Below are 22,375 nucleotides of genomic sequence, written 5' to 3'. Positions count from 1 at the left end.
TGTCTAAAGGAACGAGCAAGTAACTCGCAGCTGTTCCTGGTTCTTTTGCTGGCTTCAGAGTTGCAGATAAGCGTTTTTCCTAATCAACCTGATGTCCTCCTTTGAGCTGAAACGCTTCATTTGCTCCGCGGCCCCGACGACTGCGTTGGTAGATGGTGGACTTTTGCGGAGGTGTGATCGGGAGTGTATGATGTCTGATTCTATTTTACTGATTAAAACCTTTGGAATGTTGCTGTCCAGCTGTGCTGTCTCAGCGAATCACTGATGAGAGACGCTTTGTCTTCTAGCTAATTTGCTAATTTGTCAGTTTGACGGTGCTGTTGAGTGTTGGATTCCCTCCAGTGGCTGCTGGCTGATAGGTGAGAGGAATTAATGGCCTGGTAAATAATCGTTCCAGTCTTTTTCTCTCCTGCGACTGTCACTCATGTTCGTGTTGACTACATTCGTTGAACGTTCCCCTCATTGTCGACTGCTCATTCGTAGACTCGGTAGGAGTTACTGTGTATAACACTTGTTAAGACATTATTGCTTAAGATGGCATGGTTTGATTTAAAAGACAGTGTGTTCAGTCTGTGTCTGCAACCAAAGAGCAGGAGGTCAGACCCCCAACGGAGGCGTGACAACATACCTGAGCTGTTAGAGTCACCCAGATTTACACGTACAGAGGAGCAGCGAAGCCTCAAGTCAGCTGATGAACGTGTCTGAGCTCAGATCAAGAATTCCAACTGTCCTATCTCAGGTTCTTCGTTTCCAGTCAGAAAGGAGGGAGCACCTGTGCTTGTGTGCTTTAGCACTCTTGTTGTTGCCGTTCATTGAGTTTGATCTTCTGGATGAGAAGCCTGATGGTTTGGGTTTTTGGGGGGGGGGGGGGGGGGGGGGCTAAAAGTTGTTTTTCTTCAGTCACATTTTCTCATCATTAACTGTCCATGGCAGCGCTTCATCCCATTTTACCACAATGATCAGAATACAGGTGCACTCAAAAGTTCAGGGGTTGCTAGTTTGGCTATATTACACCTACAGAGCTGCAAACCACAGCAGGCTTAACTGCTAAGCTAGTTGTTCTGAATCTTCAGCTGCTGGCAGTCCCGCTATTGTTCTCGTCCCTACAGTTGTTATGGCAAAGCAAGTGACTAATATGAAACCAGTTTCAGTTGATTGTTTAGCAACGATTAGCTCGGCGACCTGAACAGACAGGCGCATATGAACCGGCGCTATGAGACTCTATGCAATGCTGCATGTGCCAGAAACGCAAATCCAGACAGGCCTTGTAGAGTCATGCCCCGCTTTGCCAGAGATGAGACAGGCTCTGCTTGCAAAGGCGGGAACATAACCGCTGGGTGAGTTTTAGGAATTGCCATCCAAGCGAACCTTTTCCTGGAGGTTCCAGCACATGAGGGGGGCTTTCTAGGTTCTAAAATGAAATATCAGCCAATACTGCTTTTTTAATCTCAAATCAGAGTCTTAATGGATATTATTGAGCGTGCAGCTGTACAAAGAAGACTTGGATGATAACAAAGGTTTTAAACTGAGATTTTTGGGCTGTTTAGCTGTTGTTAGCCATCAGTCACCATTAGCTTCAGGCTACATACACAGTATGTGACTGGCTCTTTCTGCATTCTGTAGTCACTACAGCAATAGGGGGGAGGGGGGGGGGAGCTCAAGACACTTGTTTGTGTGTATTTTGAAATGGAAAATACAACTATTGGGTGAAGTATCACTTTAAGGGAGCTTGTGAGTAATCAACCAGCATCGAACCCCACTGGGTTTTCCAAGTAACCGTCTCCCAGATGTTGCACATTTCTTCCCTAAAAATGGCCCTGAAGGAAGTCCTACATGGGTGGTTCCTGTGGTCAGAACGCCTCCCGCGCCGTACAACCGTCCTAATGACTGTCACCAAAGAAATATTCCAAGCAGGATGTTTAAACACGTCGTTTCTCTGTGGTTAAAAAAAAAAATAAAAAAAATCTATAAATACAATTCAGAGTGACGTCTCACAAAATGAATCTTTCAGGCTGCAGATCAACACAAACAAATAAACAGCTGAGAACAATTAGTCGAAATGATCTTTTAGGTGAAGTAAATAAAAATAAATAACTGCTTTCTAGGTTTTTTTTTTTTTTTTTAAACAGCATTTTGTCAAGCCAGCAACACAATAATTCACCACGAAGGGTGCGAGGTGGCCAGAGCGGACAGAGTGTCTTTTAAACCAGTACCTCGCTCTAATTCCAATTTCCAAGTTGAAGCTCCAAAAAAAAAGAAGATATTTTTGTACGGCACAACTCCAGCAGCAGCACTGCGTCTGAAGCCAAAGAGCTCCGAGAGGTTCGAATAGACAAACAGTGCACCACTGAAACAGGTGGAGGAAAGATGGAGACGTCGCAAAATCTCTCCTGCAGCAAAACTTAACTGAAACACGCTGAAAAGAGAATCTGCGGAATAATTGCAACCCCGGAATGTCGAGATGAGGAAAATCAGCATGATGAAAGACTCCTAATTTCAACTTAGAAACTCAGGGTATTTGAGCACAGCCAGAAAGTCCTAATTCCCAATCAGGTGCCCTCAAGTACCAAATCATAAAGCATTTAAAAAGATATGCATGAGGTCAAGTGGCGCCGCGCCGCGCCTCACTGCAAGCGCTCTGACTTCACTGCAAAAGCCTCTTCCACATTCCTGCTGTCAGTGTCGTGTTCACACCTCAAACTGTCTACTTTTGATAAAGAAATCCTCTCCAAAGAAAATGAACCTGCCGCAGTTGTGGAAAACCTTGATGCACGTTGACCTTCACGCATGCAAAACTCACTGCCTCATTTAGAGTTCTCAGAAGAAACTACTGGAGTGTGCGAGCGCTGCTCGTACCGAGGTCCACCAGTTTCCTTCCCCTCCTTAAAGTTTGACAGTGCATGCAGTTGCTATGACAACAGGGCTAAATTAAGTGCACTTAGCGATTAAGAGAACAAACACACGTCCCTGGGAGAATTAATGCGGCGATTAAAGCAGGTGTAGGCGTTCGTTACAACCCTGAATAGATGGAACACAAACAGGGCTCATGATTCATAAGAGACTCTCACTCACACGTCAAAAAGATCACCACAGAGGAAGAGATGTCAGTGGGTTAACGCACAAAAGTCAAGCAGAACACAACTGACACATGGGAAGGCTGCTGCATTAAACTGCACTCAGATTTTGCACTGCAAGCATTAGTCATGAGATCTGGGGACTGCTGAGTCTCCTGTGTGTGTTTCTGGTCTGACTATCTATACGTGGGGTGCATGGGGTTGACATGAACTGTCCCACAGTCCCTCCCACTGGGTCTGGCATTCAGGTACAGCTCCCTCCCTCCCTCTATAAAGCCTCTCATGTTAGCAGTGTAAACTTCAGACTTCAACTCATAGTAAACTCCTTACTGCCTTGGGAACACACAACTAACTCTGCTAAACCAGACACTTGGATGAGCACCATCAGCTCTCTTCATCAAGCTAGAACCTGAGGTAAGTGGCTTCCTCCATCATTCTTAAGATCAGAAATTATTTGGAAAACAGAATTCCAAGTATAAAAGTTAAGATGACTTTGGAGCAGCTTTTCACTTTACTGATGTAGTGCACCCTGATCTTTTCTCACAGGACAGTTTTGATGTGACTTAATAACAGATGTGCCACTTTGTTATGCAACTAAATAGAAGTCTATAAATCTATTTAAAGCCACGACAAACGCAAACCCTATCAATCAGCAGCCAGGTTGTGGCAGCGGTCCAGAGCTGACGTCCTCATTATCATTCCTGCCTCTTTATCACTAACAGCTTCCAGCCAAAATGAGATTAACGCTGCGCACTGTCATCTGCTGCTGTGTTTTCACCACCGTCCTGCCACTGGTGAAAGGTGCCACGGGGGACTTAAACACCAGCCTGAAAAAGAGGTGAGCTGCCTGACAAACAAGCACAGCGAGAACATCGTGTTCAGTCTCAGTTAAAGCTTCATTATTGTCTATTTTGACATTCAAAACAGATGTGAAAGTTTAAGTCACGTCTATAAGTACCGCCGATTATTAAACCAGAACAAATGGGAGAAAAAAAATATGCGTGTGAATTGTAGTTCTGGCACTGGCAGATGATTGAGACATACATGCTGTAGCCTATGCATGTAAGATAGGTTATGTTGATGGAATCATTTATCGCCCTCGTCATTTTGGCTCGTTGAAATCCAGAAAACCTGTTACCCATAATATGGTCTGATCTATAGTGGCATCACATGCATGAGATCATCTCATGTTTGTGGTAGTCTTGAATGCAGAAGTATCTGAATGCGTGTGAATCATTTCCTCCCATCTCATGCTCCGCGGCAGGTTCCGAGTGTGGCTACAGAGCCACGTGAAGAGAGACACAGCCGGTGACGCCAGTGTCGGGCCGCAGCACGACGGGAGCGCAGACGCCGGGTCGCCTTCATTAAGGTAAAATGAAAAGCCGCTTTTATGATTCACTTGATGGTGTCACAGATGCTGCTTGAGAGTTCAAAGCTCAGCTTGTTAATGTTCTCATCGAAAACCTCTTGATCGTGTTTAGACGCGGTTTATTGATCCCATTTCAACACCGTCTAAAAAGAGAGCATCTCCTTTTTACAGTTTTGGACTGAACATCAGATCCAAGAGATCAGCATCATCCAAAACCTCCGGCTGCTTCCTGTTCACCTGCTCCTACCATGACCTGCTGCACCAACTGCACCAGATTCAAACCAACAAGCAGAAAGAGGCCAGTGCCCCTCCAATTAAGCTCAGCTCAAGTGGCTACGGGCGTAGACGCCGCTCGCTCCTGGATGCCACCCAGCTCGCCTTGCGGAGAGACAGACAAAGAAGAAGCGCTGCGGCTGGTCAGCGAGTCAGCCGACACAAATGCACAGTGGCCTAAGACAAGAGATGAAGATAAGTCCCCTCAGTCTTTTAGATTTACCACCACATATGCAGAACAGTGGCTTCTACAGCCAAACAGCCAGTCAGAGGAAGCTTTGCTGGGGCCACTCGGGATGACAGGCAGCACCTTAATACCAGAGACAGTGTGAGCTGCAGGTTTCAGTGTCTGAACAAGAGCACGATTTATGGATCAATTCAAATCAGACGTCTGGGACTTGACAGGAATGCCTGTGTCTTCCTCAGCTTCCAACATGAGCTTGGCAGGTGAGCTTGTGAGCCAATTCCTGAAGACCCTCTGCGAAATGCTACGGACTGAGAAGGAGCCAAGGCCAAGACGGGGGGATGTTTTTCTTCCAAAGGAGCTGACATCGCTGGACCCTCACATTTAGGATCCTCCCCAAAAGGACCTGGAACGGAATGAACTGCTTGTGAACTGCAATTCATAAATATATATTCTGAGCATAGTTAAAAGTGTATTTATCAGCTTGTATATATATAAGGAAATATAAAGACACCTTATATTGAATCCTATCATACAGCTATATTTTTATACAGCCAAGAACATACGTAATGTAACATGCCGCTTTTGATTTGTAACTTCAGTGAAGTACTTGATGTATCCTGTCAGTAGTTTTCATGTGTATCTTTATCTTTGAGATATGTGTTATACCTTATTAATATGAATTATGGGAGAGGGGCTTTCAAGGCAGTTCATGGTTTATACCTGGGGGGAAAAAAGCCACATCCCAAACCTTGAGGGCAGTTGTTTGAAACAGACGGAGAACTTCTCCCTGCTTGAAGAACTGAGCAGCCGATGGCGGTCTTGTGCTGCCATCTAGCTTCCCAGCAGGTGACGTGGAAGGAAATGCTCTTTAGAAAGCAGTGCAGCTTCCTGTGTGTTTCCCCTCTAAACACCTCGCAGTGCTGGCATTTATCCGCTTCTTCATTTGAATGTGTTAAATTGTAATTTTCTCATAATTCAGCTGACGTCACTTGAATTGTATGTAGATCTCATCTGGCAGTCTCAGTAATAAATGAAAGAATGTATCATGATGACGAACTTGAACCAACTTTTTTGTTACTTGGTGTCCTGATATTAAACATGACGCTTTTCAAATTGTCGCTGAATGATGTGAGTGCTGGAAATATAGTGCATTCCATTCTATATATGACACCTTTATCAGCTGCACTGTCTACGAACGTGGAATTAAAGACATGTTCCTGGAGTTGTGTAATCACGGCATTTCAACAGAATTATTTATCTTTTGGCAAAGACAAAATCCCCCTTTTTGATTAATGACAGAACAGAGAATCGCATTCTGCTACAAATCATGATGGAATTTGACCTGAAAGTTTGCAGAGTGGTCACACGGGCCGGAAATCAGAATTCACCATGAATGTAGTTTTCATTCTGGCATTAAAACTTTGCGCATTGAATAAATGGATCAACTAAAGGGCTCCAGAAGGAATAAAGTGCAAGAAATTGTATTTTTCTGTCATAAATGTCTCTTTTCCTTAATGATATGGAAGCGTGGTGTCACTTTATCACCAATATGTCTAGGAGGGCCCACATGTTGGGTCCTCCACTGTGGTCAATGCTGAAACGTGCCTACGTCTACCAACTATATTATAAAAAGATGAACATCAATCGTGCCTGCAAATGTCTCAAAGAATACTGAGTAAATCTTCTGGAAAACGTAGAGATGCTTTGTTTTATGACCAAATGCAAGCAACGCTTATCACATCCTGCAGAGCCGCTGCTGCGTTTTAGGTTGAGTGCTAGTTAGCGATCGTTAGCAGGCTAACAAGCTAAATGTATGTGTGTGTAGCGCTCGTTCATGGTAGCGCAAAGCCACAGGTGTAACAGTGTGTTCTGCTTTTTGTTTGTTGACGTCCGAGCATACGACAGGAGAAAGAAATTGTGCGTTGTACCAGATGATGAGAGTTTGTGAAGGGACGTTTTTGAACAGTTTGGTTGTTATTTTGTGGCTGTAGCCGTTGTTAGCCGCCAGTAGCCTTTAGCCTCAGGCTAAATGGAAGTGGCTCTTTCTGCATTCTGCTGACACAAAGAAGTCAAGCAGGAGGGAGAAAAGATGTTGTGAGCTCCACACATGGATTAGTGAGTACTAACAAGGCAGAAATGACTCCTTTGGTACAGCAGTAGTCTCGCTTTAACTGGATTCTGTTCAAATTCAAGATAGATCAGGCTGACCTGCTGGGAGACATACGTCTGAAACATCCATGACATCACTTGTTGCCACCAGGTGGTGCTATGACCAACCGCTGATGTGCAAACCTGTCACCATCCAGAACATGAACTCCTTGGTGGAGGTGACAACATAAATGTACCAACTAATACTGTTGCTCTTTTTACAACTCATACTATTGGTCAGCCAAAAACGTACAACTTTAGAAAAGTAATAGTTGACAAGTTTGTTTGTTTTTCAATCTCAGTGGACAGAAATCACCTCAGTGGTTTACATCATGGATTCTTTTTAGGATTTTTTAATATCAGGAGACCCACTGAGTCAGACGAATGTCTCAACAGCAGGAAAACTAAGATTGGAAAACAAGAATATCTGTAGAACTATTTCCCATCGTAGGAAGTTAAAGTGCCCTCCCCTTTTATAAAAGCTTCATTTATTGATTATTGATTCATCCCATGTATGTACATCCATGAATTAAATTGAACCAAGGTCCGAATCTACGGTTTTTGTACGCATTCCTTATAGAGTGAGCTCAAAGAGCCGCTTGAGTAAACAAAGAGGGTGTGGTCTGTAAATAGCACTCATGCTTGACATACAGAACTGACAGTGTGTATACAAAGTTCCTCCTGCACTTCCTTTAAAACAATGAATAAGTTCACTTCCTGGAGAATTTTTTTTGTTGTTTTTTTTTTGACATGACTCTGACCTGCACCTCTCCTGAAGAAAACAGGTTTGCTCTTGCTTCAGCCTGGCAGTGAAAGCGTGAACTGACGGCAGGCAGGACGAGGGCTGGTCTTCTGTCTGTCACCTAATAAGGGTCTCCACAGCACCAGACGGTCTCGCCCACGGCCCTGCAAACTGTAAGTACACTGCTGATCTGAAAGGGGTTTCAAATGTTTTAATTTCGCAGGCGTTCTGGCTGCATCTCCTTCTGTCCCCTCTATTCTGTCTAGATGTGTTGTCGTGCTCCTGTTTCCTCCCATAATTTCATCCCAAACTGTGCCAGTTACAGCCTCTAAATATAACACAGGTAAGAATGTGCGAGATGAGGAGAAAGTATCAGAACTGATCAAATTTAAAGCTGTGCTGCTGCATTATCCTGCTGGAAAGGTTCTTTCATGTTGAAGTGGATGGTGATTGGATGGTTTTAGGGAGCAGTAACAGCAGGATACATAACAAAGATATATCAGGAGGCTGATTCGGATTCAGGAAAGATGTTTCTGTTCTTACTTTTTGTCACGGGAAACAGATTTTTTTCCCCTCCCATACCTGAAAAAAACAGAGGCACATCTCTGCAAAGTGTTAATTTCAAGTTATTTCTTTCTACAAAATGTGGAAACGAGTAATCAAAATGTATACGACGACGGTACCCGTGGGATGAATGATAGCCATCACAATCATGGTATTTATGGCCATGAGAGTAACAGGAACACATTTAGAGAGGCTCGTCCTGGTCGGAGCGCACGCATCGCTGGTTCTCTGTACATTCCTTATCTTGCAGGACTTTCTGTGCAGGCATTTCCTCAGAGCTGCAACAAGCAGCAACGTGCCTTTCCCAGAGGTCCTCAAGTCCGTGACACCCTGAGTTACAGCCAGCGCATCCCTGCAGAGAATATCCGTACCTCTGACACACCTCACGTAATCTGTCTCGCCACTGCTGTGACATTTTTACTTTCTTTACATTTGAGGAAATACCTCAACATACCACAACGGTACACTGAGAAGTCATTAGAAACAGCAGTGTCACTTAGTGTTGCAATGGGCGGCTGTGTGCACAGCAGCGTTTGCCCGGCAACGAAACAGGAAACCTTAGAAGCAACAGTGCATCTCACGTTCAGCTTTGTACCTGCAAATGCCTTCGACTCATTTTGAGCTCAGAAACATCGTCTTAATCTCGTCTATTATCAGACGAACATCTGACGCTGTCACATGAAGGAGGCTGTAGTTTCACAGGTTCATCTAGAGTTGTGTTGTGTTCCTCACACTGTCTTCATGTCAGGCCCAAGCCGCAAGAACCAAAGAACAACTTCTCTGAGTAAACAACCATCGCTGGAGGAGGAAGCCTACAGTAAACACTGGTGAGGGATGAGACGATCCTGTAGTTCCATACAGTTGACTTCATGTCAGTTACTCTCTGAAAATACAGCAGTGACGGTCTTTGGGACCCCCCGCCAGGGCCTGTAGGTATGATAATCTTCTTCTGATGACCTCCGGACTGATTTCACTTGTTCTAACCTCCAAAAACACGTGAGCCCAAACCTTTGAGGCCCCACACCGACTCATGTTCTAAAGTTAGATCTGATTGACAGTGCTGCATCTCAGCTGGTCGCGGATGAGGGTTTCACATCAGAAAGGCATTGCTCTCGTCACCAGATGGTAAATAGGAGCTGAAAATTAAAGTGAGGCTAAAATTCCGACGTTGGTGCGACTGCTGACTGAGAGGAGGCGGGGCTGCGTGTGCACCACGCTTCAGTGGTTTGTTGGAAACTTCCCCACTCTCAGTTGTGACAGAGAACAAAGTGAGTGAGTGCAGTTCTGTGTAACCAACAAAGTTAAAGTGAAAATCAATTTTCATCTCAAAGATCATCCTGAAACAAAATGAATTCATGAAAAGGCCTTTTGATCTCGCTTTCAGTCCCCAGTGCGGACGCTGTGGGAGGGGAAGTCTCGCCCTGTTTGCTACCTACCGGTGATGATGTGGATCAGAGTTCTTGCTTGGCACCGTCAGGCTGTCGCCCATAGTAACTCTGGGACCTTGGCCAAAAAACAACTGTGAGGTCAGCGGGTTCGTGCTCCCATATGTGGAGGCTGACTGAGGTTCACTGAGATTTCCTGCTCAGGGCTCACGATGTGCATTTTAGTGAGCACACAGAACGTGCAGGAGCGCGACCCCACTGACCTCACGCTCACTTTTGTCTCCGGATGCTGCAATAACACAAGCAAATATGCAGAGGCTCCAAAAGCGGCCAAACTATCCCTTTAACAGTTCCTTCCCTCTGAAAACTAAGGTTTCTGGCTGGTAGTCTTGAAAGTGAGGGAACTTTGTTCCTTATAACTCATAAATTGTCGTTGCACTGTTATCCGCCTGATGTTCATCACGGTTCTTTTCTTCTCTCCTCAGTACAGGTCAACATGCGGAGAAGGGAGACGCCCCTTTACAAGCAGCAGTCTACGCCCTGCTTTGGGAAAGGTGAGTTAACGCAGGTCCATACAAATATTCATTAACTGTGCCATTACAAGGCCAGGCTGTTAGTCTGAAGGTCTGTGGGCTGTATCTTGAAATAAGAACTCAATTCACCAGACACAACAGCGGCTGGACACAGAGTCTAGAGGGGTTTGACTGAGGTTTGTGTCCGCTCATAGATACAAAAAGTTAAATAATACTGGAGTTTAATTAGCAGTAGCATGCTAACGTCTGGTTGCATTTGCACCAAGTGTGTCGTGCGGTCACAACGGTAACTGAGTTCTCATGACAAGAACAAACAGCAGTGTATGATGGAGCTTAGTGAGGTCTACACATGACAATGCAGTCGTCCAGCCTAACGCTCCTGTTCAGAGAACCTGATGTCATGTGTTTTTATTTCCCGTGGGTCTGTTTTTGCAGATGTATTCGATGTTAATGCCTTTCACACGCAAACAGGTTCATCTGGTTTTCCACAGAGGTTTCACAGCCTGACAACAACACCCAAACCCCCCCCCCCAAACTGCAGCTTTAAGTCTTGTCTTCCTTTTTCTCTGTCAGAAGACAAAATTGGTACAAATTCCCTTCAGTTTTTCTGTGGCGACAGGTGTTATAAAGAGCTACGTTGATCTCACAGTCACCTGTCTACACCACAGCCAGCTTCTGCCGGAGTAAACTACTTCCACAAGAGACACAGTTAATCTGATATCACGCCATAACCAGATTGGTGCCAATCCCTTCCCCGGTTAACGAAGCAAGCTCGTTAACAGACTTTTGTTTGCTGTAGAAAGCTGACTGGGGCTGAATAAACCATTACATGCTATTGTATTTTCATTTTTAAAAATTACTTAAAGTTACTTGGAATAATTAAGCGTTTCCCAGCATTTTCGCAACACCTATAGAGTCGATTGCCCGTTTTTGCTCCATCTCAAAGATAGACGTGCACATGTTCGCAGCCACTTGTGACATACCAGCTTGTATTAGCAGGCCTTGTTGCCATGACATTCTCAACACCCTAAAATAGAGATGGAGGGACACTCCAGACAGCAACAACTGGCAGCTGCATTAAACATACAGACAGCCAACCATGTAAGCAGAGGAGCAAAGCCTCCCGGTGGCAGTCGGAGCAGCCGCACATCCGAGACAGACGCACACAGGACCTCTGTATCAAGAGGTCTCAGCGGCACTTAGAAGTACTTGGGTGAGACCTGACATCGAGTGGCAGGCACATAGGAAGACTTGAGGAAAAGCTGAAGCAGATAAAGTTGTTCCCCTGACTCGCCAGGCCGAGACTGAGGCAACCAAACATGGCTCAAGTCGCTGCAGAAGGTAAGGAGGTCACGTATGAATACAAGCCATGTGCAGTTAACGGTTTATGAAGTTACTCTGATGGAAAGCCACTTCTCCGACTCGCTGTGTTTAAATCTAACAGCCAGGAGGTGAAATGTAAAACAAAGAGTGGGTCTTTTTAATTTGATATTTGTCTTTTTGTGGAATTGTAGCCACATAAAAGGTATATTCTTATTCTTTGAAACAACAACAACAACATGTTGTTGTTGTTGTTGTTGTTGTTGTTGTTGTATTTAATGTGTTAAAAGATCTCCAAGCATGCTCTGAGTGGATCGGGTTTCTATCTGGAGGATGTAGGTCAAGGTCACTGCTAACGCTGCTCAGCTGTTGCTCTGGAGAGAGAGAGAGAGAGAGAGTGTGTGTGTGTGTGTGTGTGTGTGTGTGTGTGTGTGTGTGTGTGAGAGAGAGAGAGAGAGAGCGAGCGCACGTGCTGAGGCGCTCGAAATGAAGGACAGCTTCCGAAACATGCTAACCAGGAAACGAAGATGTGTCACCTGTGACGGAAGTAAAAGGGTCCTTGATGAACAGAGACGGCCCAGATCCCTACTCAGGTTCTGGGACTGATCCAGTTCCACTGGTGCTGCTGGTGATGACATGAGGTCCAGAGAGCAGCCAGAGGGATTTAGCAAGTCGACAACGCTATTTAAAAACAAGCCCGATGTACCGTACAGAGTTGGATCGAAATCAGGATTCACAGACTAGCAAGTTTAAAATAGAAATAGTTCATGTCATGGCTATGCGAGAGGACTGGGTCAGTCCAAATAAACGTGGCTGTTTTCCCACCAAAAGAAGCCCTGAGAACCAAAATGATGGGATGCTAGTAACAGAGGCCCGTCGCTCCTTTCCCTCGCAGCACAAACTGGGCGTCCTGCCAATCTCACTTCCAGCTCCTCTGTGGATAAAACGCATCCCTGCAGGCACAGATGGTAGTTTTTCTGAAATTTGAGTTGTAAATTGAAGATAAAAATCATTTTAAAGTTTTTTTTTATTCAAAATGCAGCACTAGTTAAGCAGCCAGACCCCGACAGTTAGCTGTCTGCTTACATTTCCCTCCATCAATACCAAATTACGAATTATACAGCAGCAATATCACACGTAGAAGGAACCTCCAGGACGATGTGTGTTCGTGTTTCTCTGTTGAGTTCCTTTCCAAGAAATCTTGGAAGTTTGAAGAAAAAGTGACCTCGAGGTGATGAGGTCACTTTTTCAGTCTCTCACCAGCTCAGCAATCATTCTGTTTACTCTCACTTGTCTGAAACACAAGCTGCCACTCAAGACATGTTTACTGGTGTGTGTAAGATGCAGAGTTGCAAAACGTGCTCAGCTGCTCCCCTCCTGCAGCCTCCTTACGCGTCTCACTCGGTGGTCATAGATCTCATATTCATCTCTCTGGAATTCGTGTTTACAGCCACGACAAACAAAATGTTATTTCTCCTTTGAGCGCTGCCGTATTTCATCCCGTTTGCCAGGTGAATTATAGCGAGAGGTCAGACGCAGGAGTGACGTTATTGCTTGTCCTCCACCCAGAGGCTTCTTCTGAGAGGCACTTTGACACGCAGCACTCACTCAAACTTCTCTCAACTCCTCAGAGATGCCACGGCTTTTCCCAAAAATGTCTATGAGCCAAGTGGATGAGAAGGTGCGTCTGCTAGCAGAGAAAGTGTTCGCCTCCGCCCTGAAGGAGGAAGACACCAAGGATGCTCTGGCGCTGTTCACCGTGCCGGAGGACTGTCCCATCGGCCTGCATGAGGACAGGGAACGTGCGCTGCAAAAGGAGCTGGCGGAGCAGCAGTCTCAGGAGTCCGCTAAACGGTATCACGTGAACATTTCTGATCAAATATGGCTCTTCCTGCATCCTACATCCTCGAGCAATGTCCCACAGCTCTTGGCGGTGGGCCTCTGGCAGCTTTGAGAGTTGACATGTTGTCTCCTCCTCTTTGTGTGTCACTAGGAAGAAGAATTTCATGATGAAGCGTTCCCAGTCGGTGTCTTTGCAGATTCCTGCCAGCAATGACTGGAACCTGTCTGTGACGTCTCCGATTCTCTCCCCGATCACACCTGAACCCGTCTTTTCAGAGAGTTTCCCAGACTTCCAGAGGGTTACTATAAGTGGGGACTACTGCGCCGGGGTAAACATGATCCCTGCTCCAGCACATTCAGAGCTCGTGGCCGCCTCACTTCTCTGAGCAAGGCTTGGGCCGGTGTAAACATTCTTAGCAGCTTTAATATCCAAGTGATGGCAGCGCAATTTGCCTTTCAGAAAAAACACCAGCCGCATATATCCAGCATGAAGCTACCAACAAACTGTCAAAAACATAATCCAAGGCTTCTTCATCCAGCAGTTAGAAGCAAAAAACAAAAACCCTGACAGTTTGATGCAACCATGAGGAAGTTCAAGTGTCTGAGCCAGCTGGTCACTCACATGGTAAACAGACGTTTTGGACACGTTAGTTGTTGTTAGTAGTTTGTCTCCATTAGGAGACAGAAAACATGTGGCTGTTGTTTTCTGTATTTTGGCGACACCAGTAAAATGTCTTAATGAGTTCAAGTGACGGAAAGACTAGTTATAGTTCAGCTTTTTTTTTCTGGTGAATTCTAAACTGGCGGCACGGGGGAGCAGTGGTCCTCCCTGTGGCCCCCCAGCAAGACGGTTGTGGGTGGAGCCCCGGCTGCAGCACGGGGTCTTTCTGGGTGAGTCTCCATGTTGTCCCTGTTCCTGCTGGGTTCTCTCTGGTACTCCAGCTTCCTCCACAGTCCAAAGACATCAAGAGGGACCAGGTTAATCCAGACTCTAAATTGACCGTAGGCGTGGCTGGGAGAGCCAATGGTTGTCTGTCTCTATGTGTTGGCCCTGCCATGGACTGGTGACCTGTCCAGGGGGAAGGCTGCTGGGATAGGCTCCACCCCCACCACCCTGAACAGGATAAGCTGTAGAAAATGGGTGGATGGATGGATGATGGATGGATGATGGAATTCTAAAATGAATCTAAGCTGAACTTTAGATTGAACTCTGCTGAATTTCACCACTTGGAGGTGGATGTCACAGTCTGTGCTGTCAGCAGCTTTTCATCCCGGGCGAAGACAGGAATCAGTCCTTCAAAAATGTTGAAATGTGATCTGCTGTTAGAGCCGTGAGGGGAGCCGGGTGCCTCACGATGTGGGCTAAACGTGACCTTTCACCAGGCACAAGGCAAAACCAAGCAGAGGTTAATTTAAGGGCGTCCCAGAACCACAGCACGAAGTGTCAAAGATACCTGGACCCACGGTCAAATGGTCACCTCTTTGAATTTGTATTTTTTATGATATTTCCAGATCACTGTGGAAGATTATGAGCAGGCAGCCCAAAGTCTCCTAAAAGCTCTGTTCATCCGGGAAAAATACGCCAGACTGGCCTACCACCGCTTTCCCAGGACCATCGCTCGCTTCCTCTGCAGCACACAGAATGAGAAGTGGCGAGAGGAGGATGAGATCTTGCCAGGTAGAAGAATTAAGCCTTAATCCTCCGGTACAAACTGGTGCAGCTGAGTTCACCTTCGACATGTTTGCTGACTCATCATTACGTGAGTGATTCAGATGGTTTCTTCAAAGCGGTCGTTTGCTTACGCTGCTGCAGTATCTCCGTGGCCACGCCCACCGACAGGTGTGGAAGGATGCGCATGACAGCGACATTAATAAGTGCAACTTAGGTGCAGCTTGAGTCCTCGTCTCACACACACCCTCACACACACACAGCAAATGATCCATAAACATGCGCCGTACTCACCAAGCACTTGAGAGAGCAGAAGACTCGGCCTGTTCAGATTCTTTAAAACGAGCAGGACTTTTATCCTCTGTTCATCTGAAGGTCTGCGATCGCTGTCTTGTTGACCTCACTGTCGTCATTCGCAGATATCTGGCCGTTCCCCAGTGAGGGCGAGGACCCCTACTCCATGGAGGGGATTCCTGAGAACTTGAACTACGAGCTACAGATGAAGGAGGGAATAGTTCACGTGTACGACAACGCCGAGGCCCTGAAACAGCAGCGGCCACACAGCCTCCCGTACCCGGACCTGGAAACCTTCGCCATAGACCTGAGCCACGTCCTGGCCATGATAGCTGATGGCCCAACGTACGTCTTTGAGCGTCACTGAGCTAAAATGGAGAAGGAGACATTATCTTTTCCCTCCTGATGGTCTTTGTGTTGTGTTGCCATGCAGGAAAACCTACTGTCACAGACGACTGAACTTCTTGGCGTCTAAATTCTACCTTCATGAGATGCTGAATGAAATGGCTGAGCTCAAGGAGCTGAAAAGCGTCCCGCACAGAGACTTCTACAACGTCAGAAAGGTCGGTTTACCCGCATCCGGCGGTTTAAACGAGCTGTCGGCTGACGAGCCTCCTCGCTACAGCAGAGCTTCTTTGTTATTCCAGCAGCTTCAGTGCAAATAAACACGGGTTTCTGACTGTTTTGCAACGTGTCCATTAAAGTCCTGCTCTGTTTGTATGGCGTCAAACACAGGTGGACACACATATACACGCTGCCGCCTGCATGAACCAGAAGCACTTGCTGAAGTTTATTAAGACCACATACCACACGGAAGCGGATCGCGTGGTCCTGGAGAAAGGAGGCCAGAAGATTACACTCAAACAAGTCTTCAAGAGCCTCAACATGGACCCCTACGACCTCACCGTGGACTCGCTGGACGTGCACGCCGTAAGAACAAACCGATGACGCTCACATTCCTGCTGTACTGCTGAGGGTGACATCAGGTTTACCTTCTGTTATTTACCTAAAAAGACAATGTCCTTGAGGTAATCACATAATGACTGTGTGCCTGCAAAGAATTAATTTGTCATTCTAAGAAGTCTGCAGCACATTTCACCAACCTGTATTTGTTGACATGAGGATGTAATTACGGGTTGTTCATGCATTTCATATGGTATTAATCAATCATTTCATAAGTTCCACGCAAAGTCCTGCTCATGTAGCCTGAAAATAATCAATACAGTCACTTAGTTGGAATGAGAATGTGATCATCCGTAGATGAGATTGATTCACCCGCTCTCACGAATGACTCTCCCAGGGAAGACAAACATTTCATCGCTTTGACAAGTTCAACTCCAAATACAACCCGGTGGGAGCCAGCGAGCTGCGAGAGATTTTCCTGAAATCAGACAACTACATCAAAGGAGAGTACTTCGCACGCCTCATCAAGGTGAAGTAGGAGTTCAAGCATGAATGGCGCCCTGGCAGATCCCGCTCTCTGATCTTCTCTTTGATCTGGTCTGAATGGGTCTGGTTGTGTTCAAGTGGGGAGCTGATTAGCCTCGATGATGGCGGGTGTTCAGGGGTGTAACAGTTCAGAGGTCATCAAATTTGCTTGCCCGTTTGAGACAGCCGGACTACAAACAGATAAGCGTGAAGGGCAACGCCAGGCTCCCGCGGCCTTTTTAGCCGGAGAACGATCCGCACGAGGCGGAGCAATGAGGAAAACTGTTTTTACAGCAGCTGAAAATCAAGCGTTCTCCGTTGATGAGAAAACAACTTTTAGACAAACAAAGGAAGCCGTTCCAGAGCTCCCTCTCTGCAGTCCGGTGTATTTTCATGCATTCTACTCACCTTGATTTCATCCCGAGCTGCCAGCGGCCTCAGTATCCAGGAGCTACAATCCCAAATTCATCCCCTTTTCCTGTATCTACTTTATCCATTTTTCACCAAAATCGTATCAAAATCTGCCCGCTCGTTCTTGAGATATCCTGCTAAACAAACACATTTTAAAAAGGGTTTGAGAAGTCCTGGATCCACCCCTTTTGATTTGGATCTGATCTACTGGATCCCTCCTTGGCTGGTGCCTCACGTTCCCTCTGACTTCGAACCGATTGTGAAGAAAATCAGTTCAACAGTTTGGATGTAGAAGTGAACAGAGGAACAATAAAGCGGGTTTCGTGTTTTGTCTCTGGACCACAAAAAAAACTTTGACTTCGAAACCGAAGCAACCACCGAAACGTGGTTCTCATTCAGGCCCCTGGTGTGCGTGCTCACAGGAAGTCTTATTCATTCAAAATAAAAGAATCAGCTCATTTCAGTGCTCCTAAAATGTCACCCAATATTCTTCTTTAGGTCGAAACCTTTTTGTCCAACTTTGACCTCGAAACACTTGGTGATACTTGAAAGGCTGTCAGGCAGCAGTTCAGTGTTTTAGTTGCCTGACTGCTGCTGCTGGAGGAGGAGGCTCCAGACCTGAAGAGGCTCCAGCTGCTACCCGTAGCTCCACCTGCTCACGTCCCCGTCTGTCCATCAGTCTCTCCTCCTGTCTCTCCCTCTTTATCTCTGTCCCTCTCTCTCCTTCTGTCTCTCTGTCCTCCTCCATTCTCTGTCTTTGTCCCTGTCCTGCTCTCCTGCTCTCTCTCTCCGTCCCCACTGATCCTGGATCTGCTCCACCTTCCTGCTGGTAAAGGAAGGTTCTGGTGGCTGCTGTTGCAGGATGTGCTGCTGATGGAGGATTGTTGGGTGGGGGTTCATAGAAGGAGGGAGGTGCTGGACCTGCTCTACTTGGAGGGAACTTTGGTTGGGATTTGGCGCCGTACAAATGAAACTGACTTGACTTGATCAGCTGCAACTCACAGGTTTCATCAGGTTTCTATCAGTAATGTGAAGTACTCACATCTTGTGCATCTGCTTTGTTGGTGTGTAGAAACAAACAGAAGTCACTATCTGTACGAGCAGTTTTCCGTTCTGCCTTATCAGTAAACATCACCAACTTCCTGTGTGTTGGCGTCCGTTTCAGGAAGTCGCTAAGGACTTGGAGGAGAGTAAGTACCAACATGCTGAGCCTCGTCTGTCAATCTACGGCCGCTCTGCCAGTGAGTGGGAGGGTCTGGCAAACTGGTTCATCCAGCATAAGGTCCACTCGCCCAACATCAGGTGGATGATCCAAGTTCCCAGAATCTAGTGAGTCACGAGACAGCGTGAACATTCCTGTTTCATTGGTTTTTCACATGAATACACAGTGACGAACTTCCAGTCGATGTTTATTTAATCACGTAAATGCAATTTTACTTCAGTGGAAACGAGTGTAACAAGGATGTTTGGGATCTTGCAAAGCGATGCATCACCAGAAAAGTGTCTTTTGTCTTCCAAGCTCTCACCAGTCGGTGTCCTGAGCTCATGGCGACTTCTCTGTGACTCCAGAACGCAGTAAGAGCCAGTGTCACCAGGAGAGAAACGCGTCTTTGGGAGCTCTAGATGCCTGTTTCTGAGTGCTTCAATGACAAAAACACGAAGCTGAAGTATCGCTTGAACTCCTCCTTTTAGATTTTCCATTCTTTCTAACGTCAGAGTCCCCAAAACTTCTTCTTTTTTTTCTTTTTTTTTAGGTTTTAAAATAACTCAAACAAATTCCATAAAACTTAATCAAGTTAGACAAAATTATATTACATCACTCGATATGCTGTTCTGAATGAGCGAAGGAATTCTACAATCGCTTTGTTTACACGAGGAGATGAGCTTATGTAAGTTCCTGTGTTTTGCAGTGACATTTTCAGGTCAAAGAAACTCATACCGCACTTCGCCAAAATGCTGGAGAACATTTTCCTTCCCCTGTTTGAGGCCACAGTCAATCCACAAAAGCACCCGGCGCTACATGTATTCTTGAAATATGTAAGTACTTTTATGAATAAACTGTAACACATGAAAACCTTTTCATTTTGGCTCCGGGAACATGCGGTGATGTTTAGCAACACTTTCCAGCACAGCAGAAGACAAACACAACCAAAACGAAGTGAGACTACAGGACGTGTTGCACTGATGAGTCGATGCACATCAGAGCCAATTTATTAGGGACACCTAGATTCGAATCATACACTACAATACAGCAACCCTGAAGTAACTCTTCCCCTCGTGAGGATGATTTGAGGTACCTCTGAATTCGCAGGCGTCCCTGATGTTTTCTCCCTCTCATTCACCAGACTTAAGTTGTGTCGTGTCATGGATGTCCTAAACGAGCTGCTGTCTCATCCTGGTTCTCTCTGTAGGTGACGGGGTTTGACAGCGTTGATGACGAGTCCAAACACAGCAACCACATGTTCTCTTACAAAAGCCCGAAGCCCGACTCGTGGACCTCAGACGATAACCCTCCCTACACCTACTACCTGTTCTACATGTACGCCAACATCATGGTGCTCAACAACCTGCGCAAGTACGTCCACATGTAGATCGAGCGATTGGAATGCAAAGATGCTCCGAATGAAATGCCGCACCTATGACTCCGGTCTCTGTCCTACCTCAGGGAACGTGGTCTGAACACCTTCCAGTTCCGTCCCCACTGCGGCGAGGCCGGCTCCATCACCCACCTGGTCACCGCCTTCCTCACGGCAGACAACATCTCCCACGGCCTCAACCTCAAGAAGGTGAGGTCCCGTCAGCATCCGATGCGCAAAGTGTCCTGAACGTCGTCATTGGGAGGCGCTGATGGCTGATCGTTCCGTACCAAAGTCATAATCACTGACGCTGACAAACCAGCGCAGGTGGTTTGGTGGTTCTCTTAAGCACAGGTTGAGAAATTCTTCTACTTTTTGAGAATAAGAGCCACAGATAAGCTTGAAATTCTCAGCTTGCAAACTGTCATTTTTTTTTAATACACCTAAATTTGTCTGCTCTTCATTTTCTCTTGGTGGCTTCCTGTGTTGCATTCACTGTTTTGTTTCCAAAAGAATCTTGTAGTAATACTCCGTCCTCTCCTCCCCAGAGTCCAGTTTTGCAGTACCTGTACTACCTGGCCCAGGTGCCCATAGCCATGTCCCCTCTGAGCAACAACAGCTTGTTCCTGCAGTACTCCAAGAACCCGCTGCGAGAGTTCCTTCAGAAAGGCCTGTGTGTGTCGCTGTCCACTGACGACCCCATGCAGTTCCACTACACAAAGGTACTGCAGCCAATACTACTGCAGTTTTTTTAAACTATAAGTCTAAAGCCATTTTATATGGAAATACTTGGAGTCGTGAAGTATGTTAAATACTTCACGACTCAAATCACAGTACACCTTTCAAAAAGTGGAACCCACAATTGGGAGCTCAGGCCCCCCCCCCCCCCCCCCCCCCCCGGTGTGTCAGGCCCGATGTCGTTCTGTCTTTCGTAGACTCTGCTCAGCCAGGTGCACTCAAGTCGAGGGTTCTACCCTGAAAGTACTTGCTAGTACCCGTGTAATTTCATCAGTACCTTTAAAAGTACAGAGTTGTGTAAATACTAAGATGCGTCCCCAGGACCGTCAACATGGAGGATGGGGAGAATGTTGGAAACGGTGTGAAAATATGCATCACACAATCATCAATATTAATGCAACAAATCCATGCTGTCGCTCTAGTGCCTCCTAAAATGTACATTCCCCTCGATACGGTACCATTTGTGTCCATCAGGAAGCTCTGATGGAGGAATACGCCATCGCAGCCCAGCTGTGGAAGCTCAGCACCTGCGATTTGTGTGAGATAGCCAGGAACAGCGTGCTGCAGAGCGGCCTCTCACATCAGGTAAGAACTCCGCTTCTGGGCCTGACAAAAACTCCCACCGTGTGCATCATCCCGCCCACACGTGTTGTACTCTCCCACCCACAGGAGAAGAAGCACTTCATTGGTTCAAACTACCTGCAGGACGGACCGGAGGGCAATGACATCCACAGGACGAACGTGGCACAAATCCGCATGGCGTACCGCCACGAGACGCTGTGCAATGAGCTGAGCTTCCTGGTGGATGCGGTGAAAGTGGAGGGAACGACCACAGACGAGTAACTCGCCAGGAACTGCACCTGACCAGGTCCTCGGCGAGAAGGCGGCCTGTATTTATTACTTTCTGTTTTGTCCGTTGATTTGTTTTTTACATTTTTTTCTTATGAATCAAAACAGTGAGTTGATATAATTTAGTGTCGTCTTTGGTGCCAAATAAGCTGCGACTCGCTTGACGGTGTTTTATATTGAACCAATGAACTTTTCCAATCACTCTGTACCTCATTGCACTGGAATGGAAGGGAATTTTCTGTCTGCGATTCACTTCTGGATCCAGACATACCAGAGCGTCAGCTCCAGAACCTGCAGCACGGACGCCATCGGCACCACGTAGAAGGGTTTTCACCGAAAACCAGTGTTATTTTTACAGCTGTTATGATGTCGAGTCGTCTGCGAGTGTAATTTGAGCATGTTCAGAAGTCAGCCTGCCACCACTTCACCACCACCACTTCACCAAATTCAGTCCAACATTGAAACACGACAAACTTGACATTCTGATGGTTTTTGAGTTGTTTTGTGCTTTTAACCCGTGCTCTTAACCTCCGTCCTCCACACAAAAAAGGTCCATTAACGCTCACACATCAAACATTATCACCTTCACCTGATTCTTAATTTCAAATCCAACATTTTTCTGATGCTAATTTCACAATTGGATTAACAAGAACAGAAAACCTACGAAGGTGCTGGCATGTGGATTCAGCCCAGCCTTTGACTCGTTTCAGGAGAATATTTGGTTGAAAGTATAAACCCATCAACTCAACAATGTAAAAGACTAAAAATTATTTTTTTTAAACGTGTTGTTTTTCAAAGGACTGATATGTAACATTAATAAAGACTCCAAGAACGTTTGTGCGGGATTTTTTTTCCCCTTTCTTTGTCTGACTTTTTGTGCCTTTTTCTGAACTTGCATCAAAACATCCCCATAAGGACGTAATAAAGTCTAATAAAAGGGTGGTGGAAGGACAGGCAGACAGACAGGCAGACA

The 22,375-nt window shown here is 46.1% G+C and overlaps 2 protein-coding genes across 6 annotated transcripts; both read left to right on the top strand.

Annotated features, from left to right (window-relative positions):
* Positions 1-3,385: 3,385 nt before the first annotated feature.
* On the top strand, positions 3,386-6,289 carry admb (adrenomedullin b). 2 transcript variants are annotated; one of them, XM_086207912.1, is made up of 4 exons: positions 3,386-3,488; positions 3,797-3,912; positions 4,339-4,443; positions 4,615-6,288. In XM_086207912.1, exons 2-4 carry the CDS (start codon positions 3,809-3,811, stop codon positions 4,895-4,897), a joined length of 492 nt encoding a protein of 163 aa, XP_086064038.1. In that variant the 5' UTR covers positions 3,386-3,488; positions 3,797-3,808; the 3' UTR covers positions 4,898-6,288. The 2 variants fall into 2 exon arrangements, with proteins under 2 accessions (XP_086064038.1, XP_086064039.1); XM_086207913.1 differs by lacking the exon at positions 3,386-3,488 and having other exon boundaries at positions 3,800-3,912; positions 4,615-6,289.
* A 465-nt stretch (positions 6,290-6,754) lies between these two features.
* Positions 6,755-22,241, top strand: ampd3b (adenosine monophosphate deaminase 3b). Of its 4 annotated transcripts, XM_086209761.1 has the most exons (19): positions 6,755-6,820; positions 7,830-7,966; positions 8,060-8,136; positions 9,106-9,184; positions 10,228-10,296; positions 13,227-13,449; positions 13,589-13,766; positions 14,950-15,115; positions 15,526-15,745; positions 15,834-15,963; positions 16,136-16,330; positions 16,701-16,832; positions 18,405-18,568; positions 19,150-19,276; positions 19,651-19,814; positions 19,905-20,025; positions 20,364-20,537; positions 21,028-21,138; positions 21,223-22,241. In XM_086209761.1, the coding sequence occupies exons 5-19, from the start codon at positions 10,239-10,241 to the stop codon at positions 21,394-21,396; spliced, it is 2,337 nt and encodes a 778-aa protein (XP_086065887.1). In that variant the 5' UTR covers positions 6,755-6,820; positions 7,830-7,966; positions 8,060-8,136; positions 9,106-9,184; positions 10,228-10,238; the 3' UTR covers positions 21,397-22,241. The 4 variants fall into 4 exon arrangements, with proteins under 4 accessions (XP_086065887.1, XP_086065889.1, XP_086065886.1 ...); XM_086209763.1 differs by lacking the exon at positions 6,755-6,820 and having other exon boundaries at positions 7,707-7,966; positions 10,233-10,296; XM_086209760.1 differs by lacking the exon at positions 6,755-6,820 and having other exon boundaries at positions 7,707-7,966.
* Positions 22,242-22,375: the final 134 nt, after the last annotated feature.

The sequence above is a fragment of the Aulostomus chinensis genome, chromosome 7 (genome assembly GCF_037954235.1).
Source record: "Aulostomus chinensis isolate RoL2024-O1b breed Wild chromosome 7, RoL_Achi_v1.0, whole genome shotgun sequence".
NCBI lineage: Eukaryota > Metazoa > Chordata > Actinopteri > Syngnathiformes > Aulostomidae > Aulostomus > Aulostomus chinensis.
This window is presented reverse-complemented; position numbering and strand designations above follow the sequence as displayed.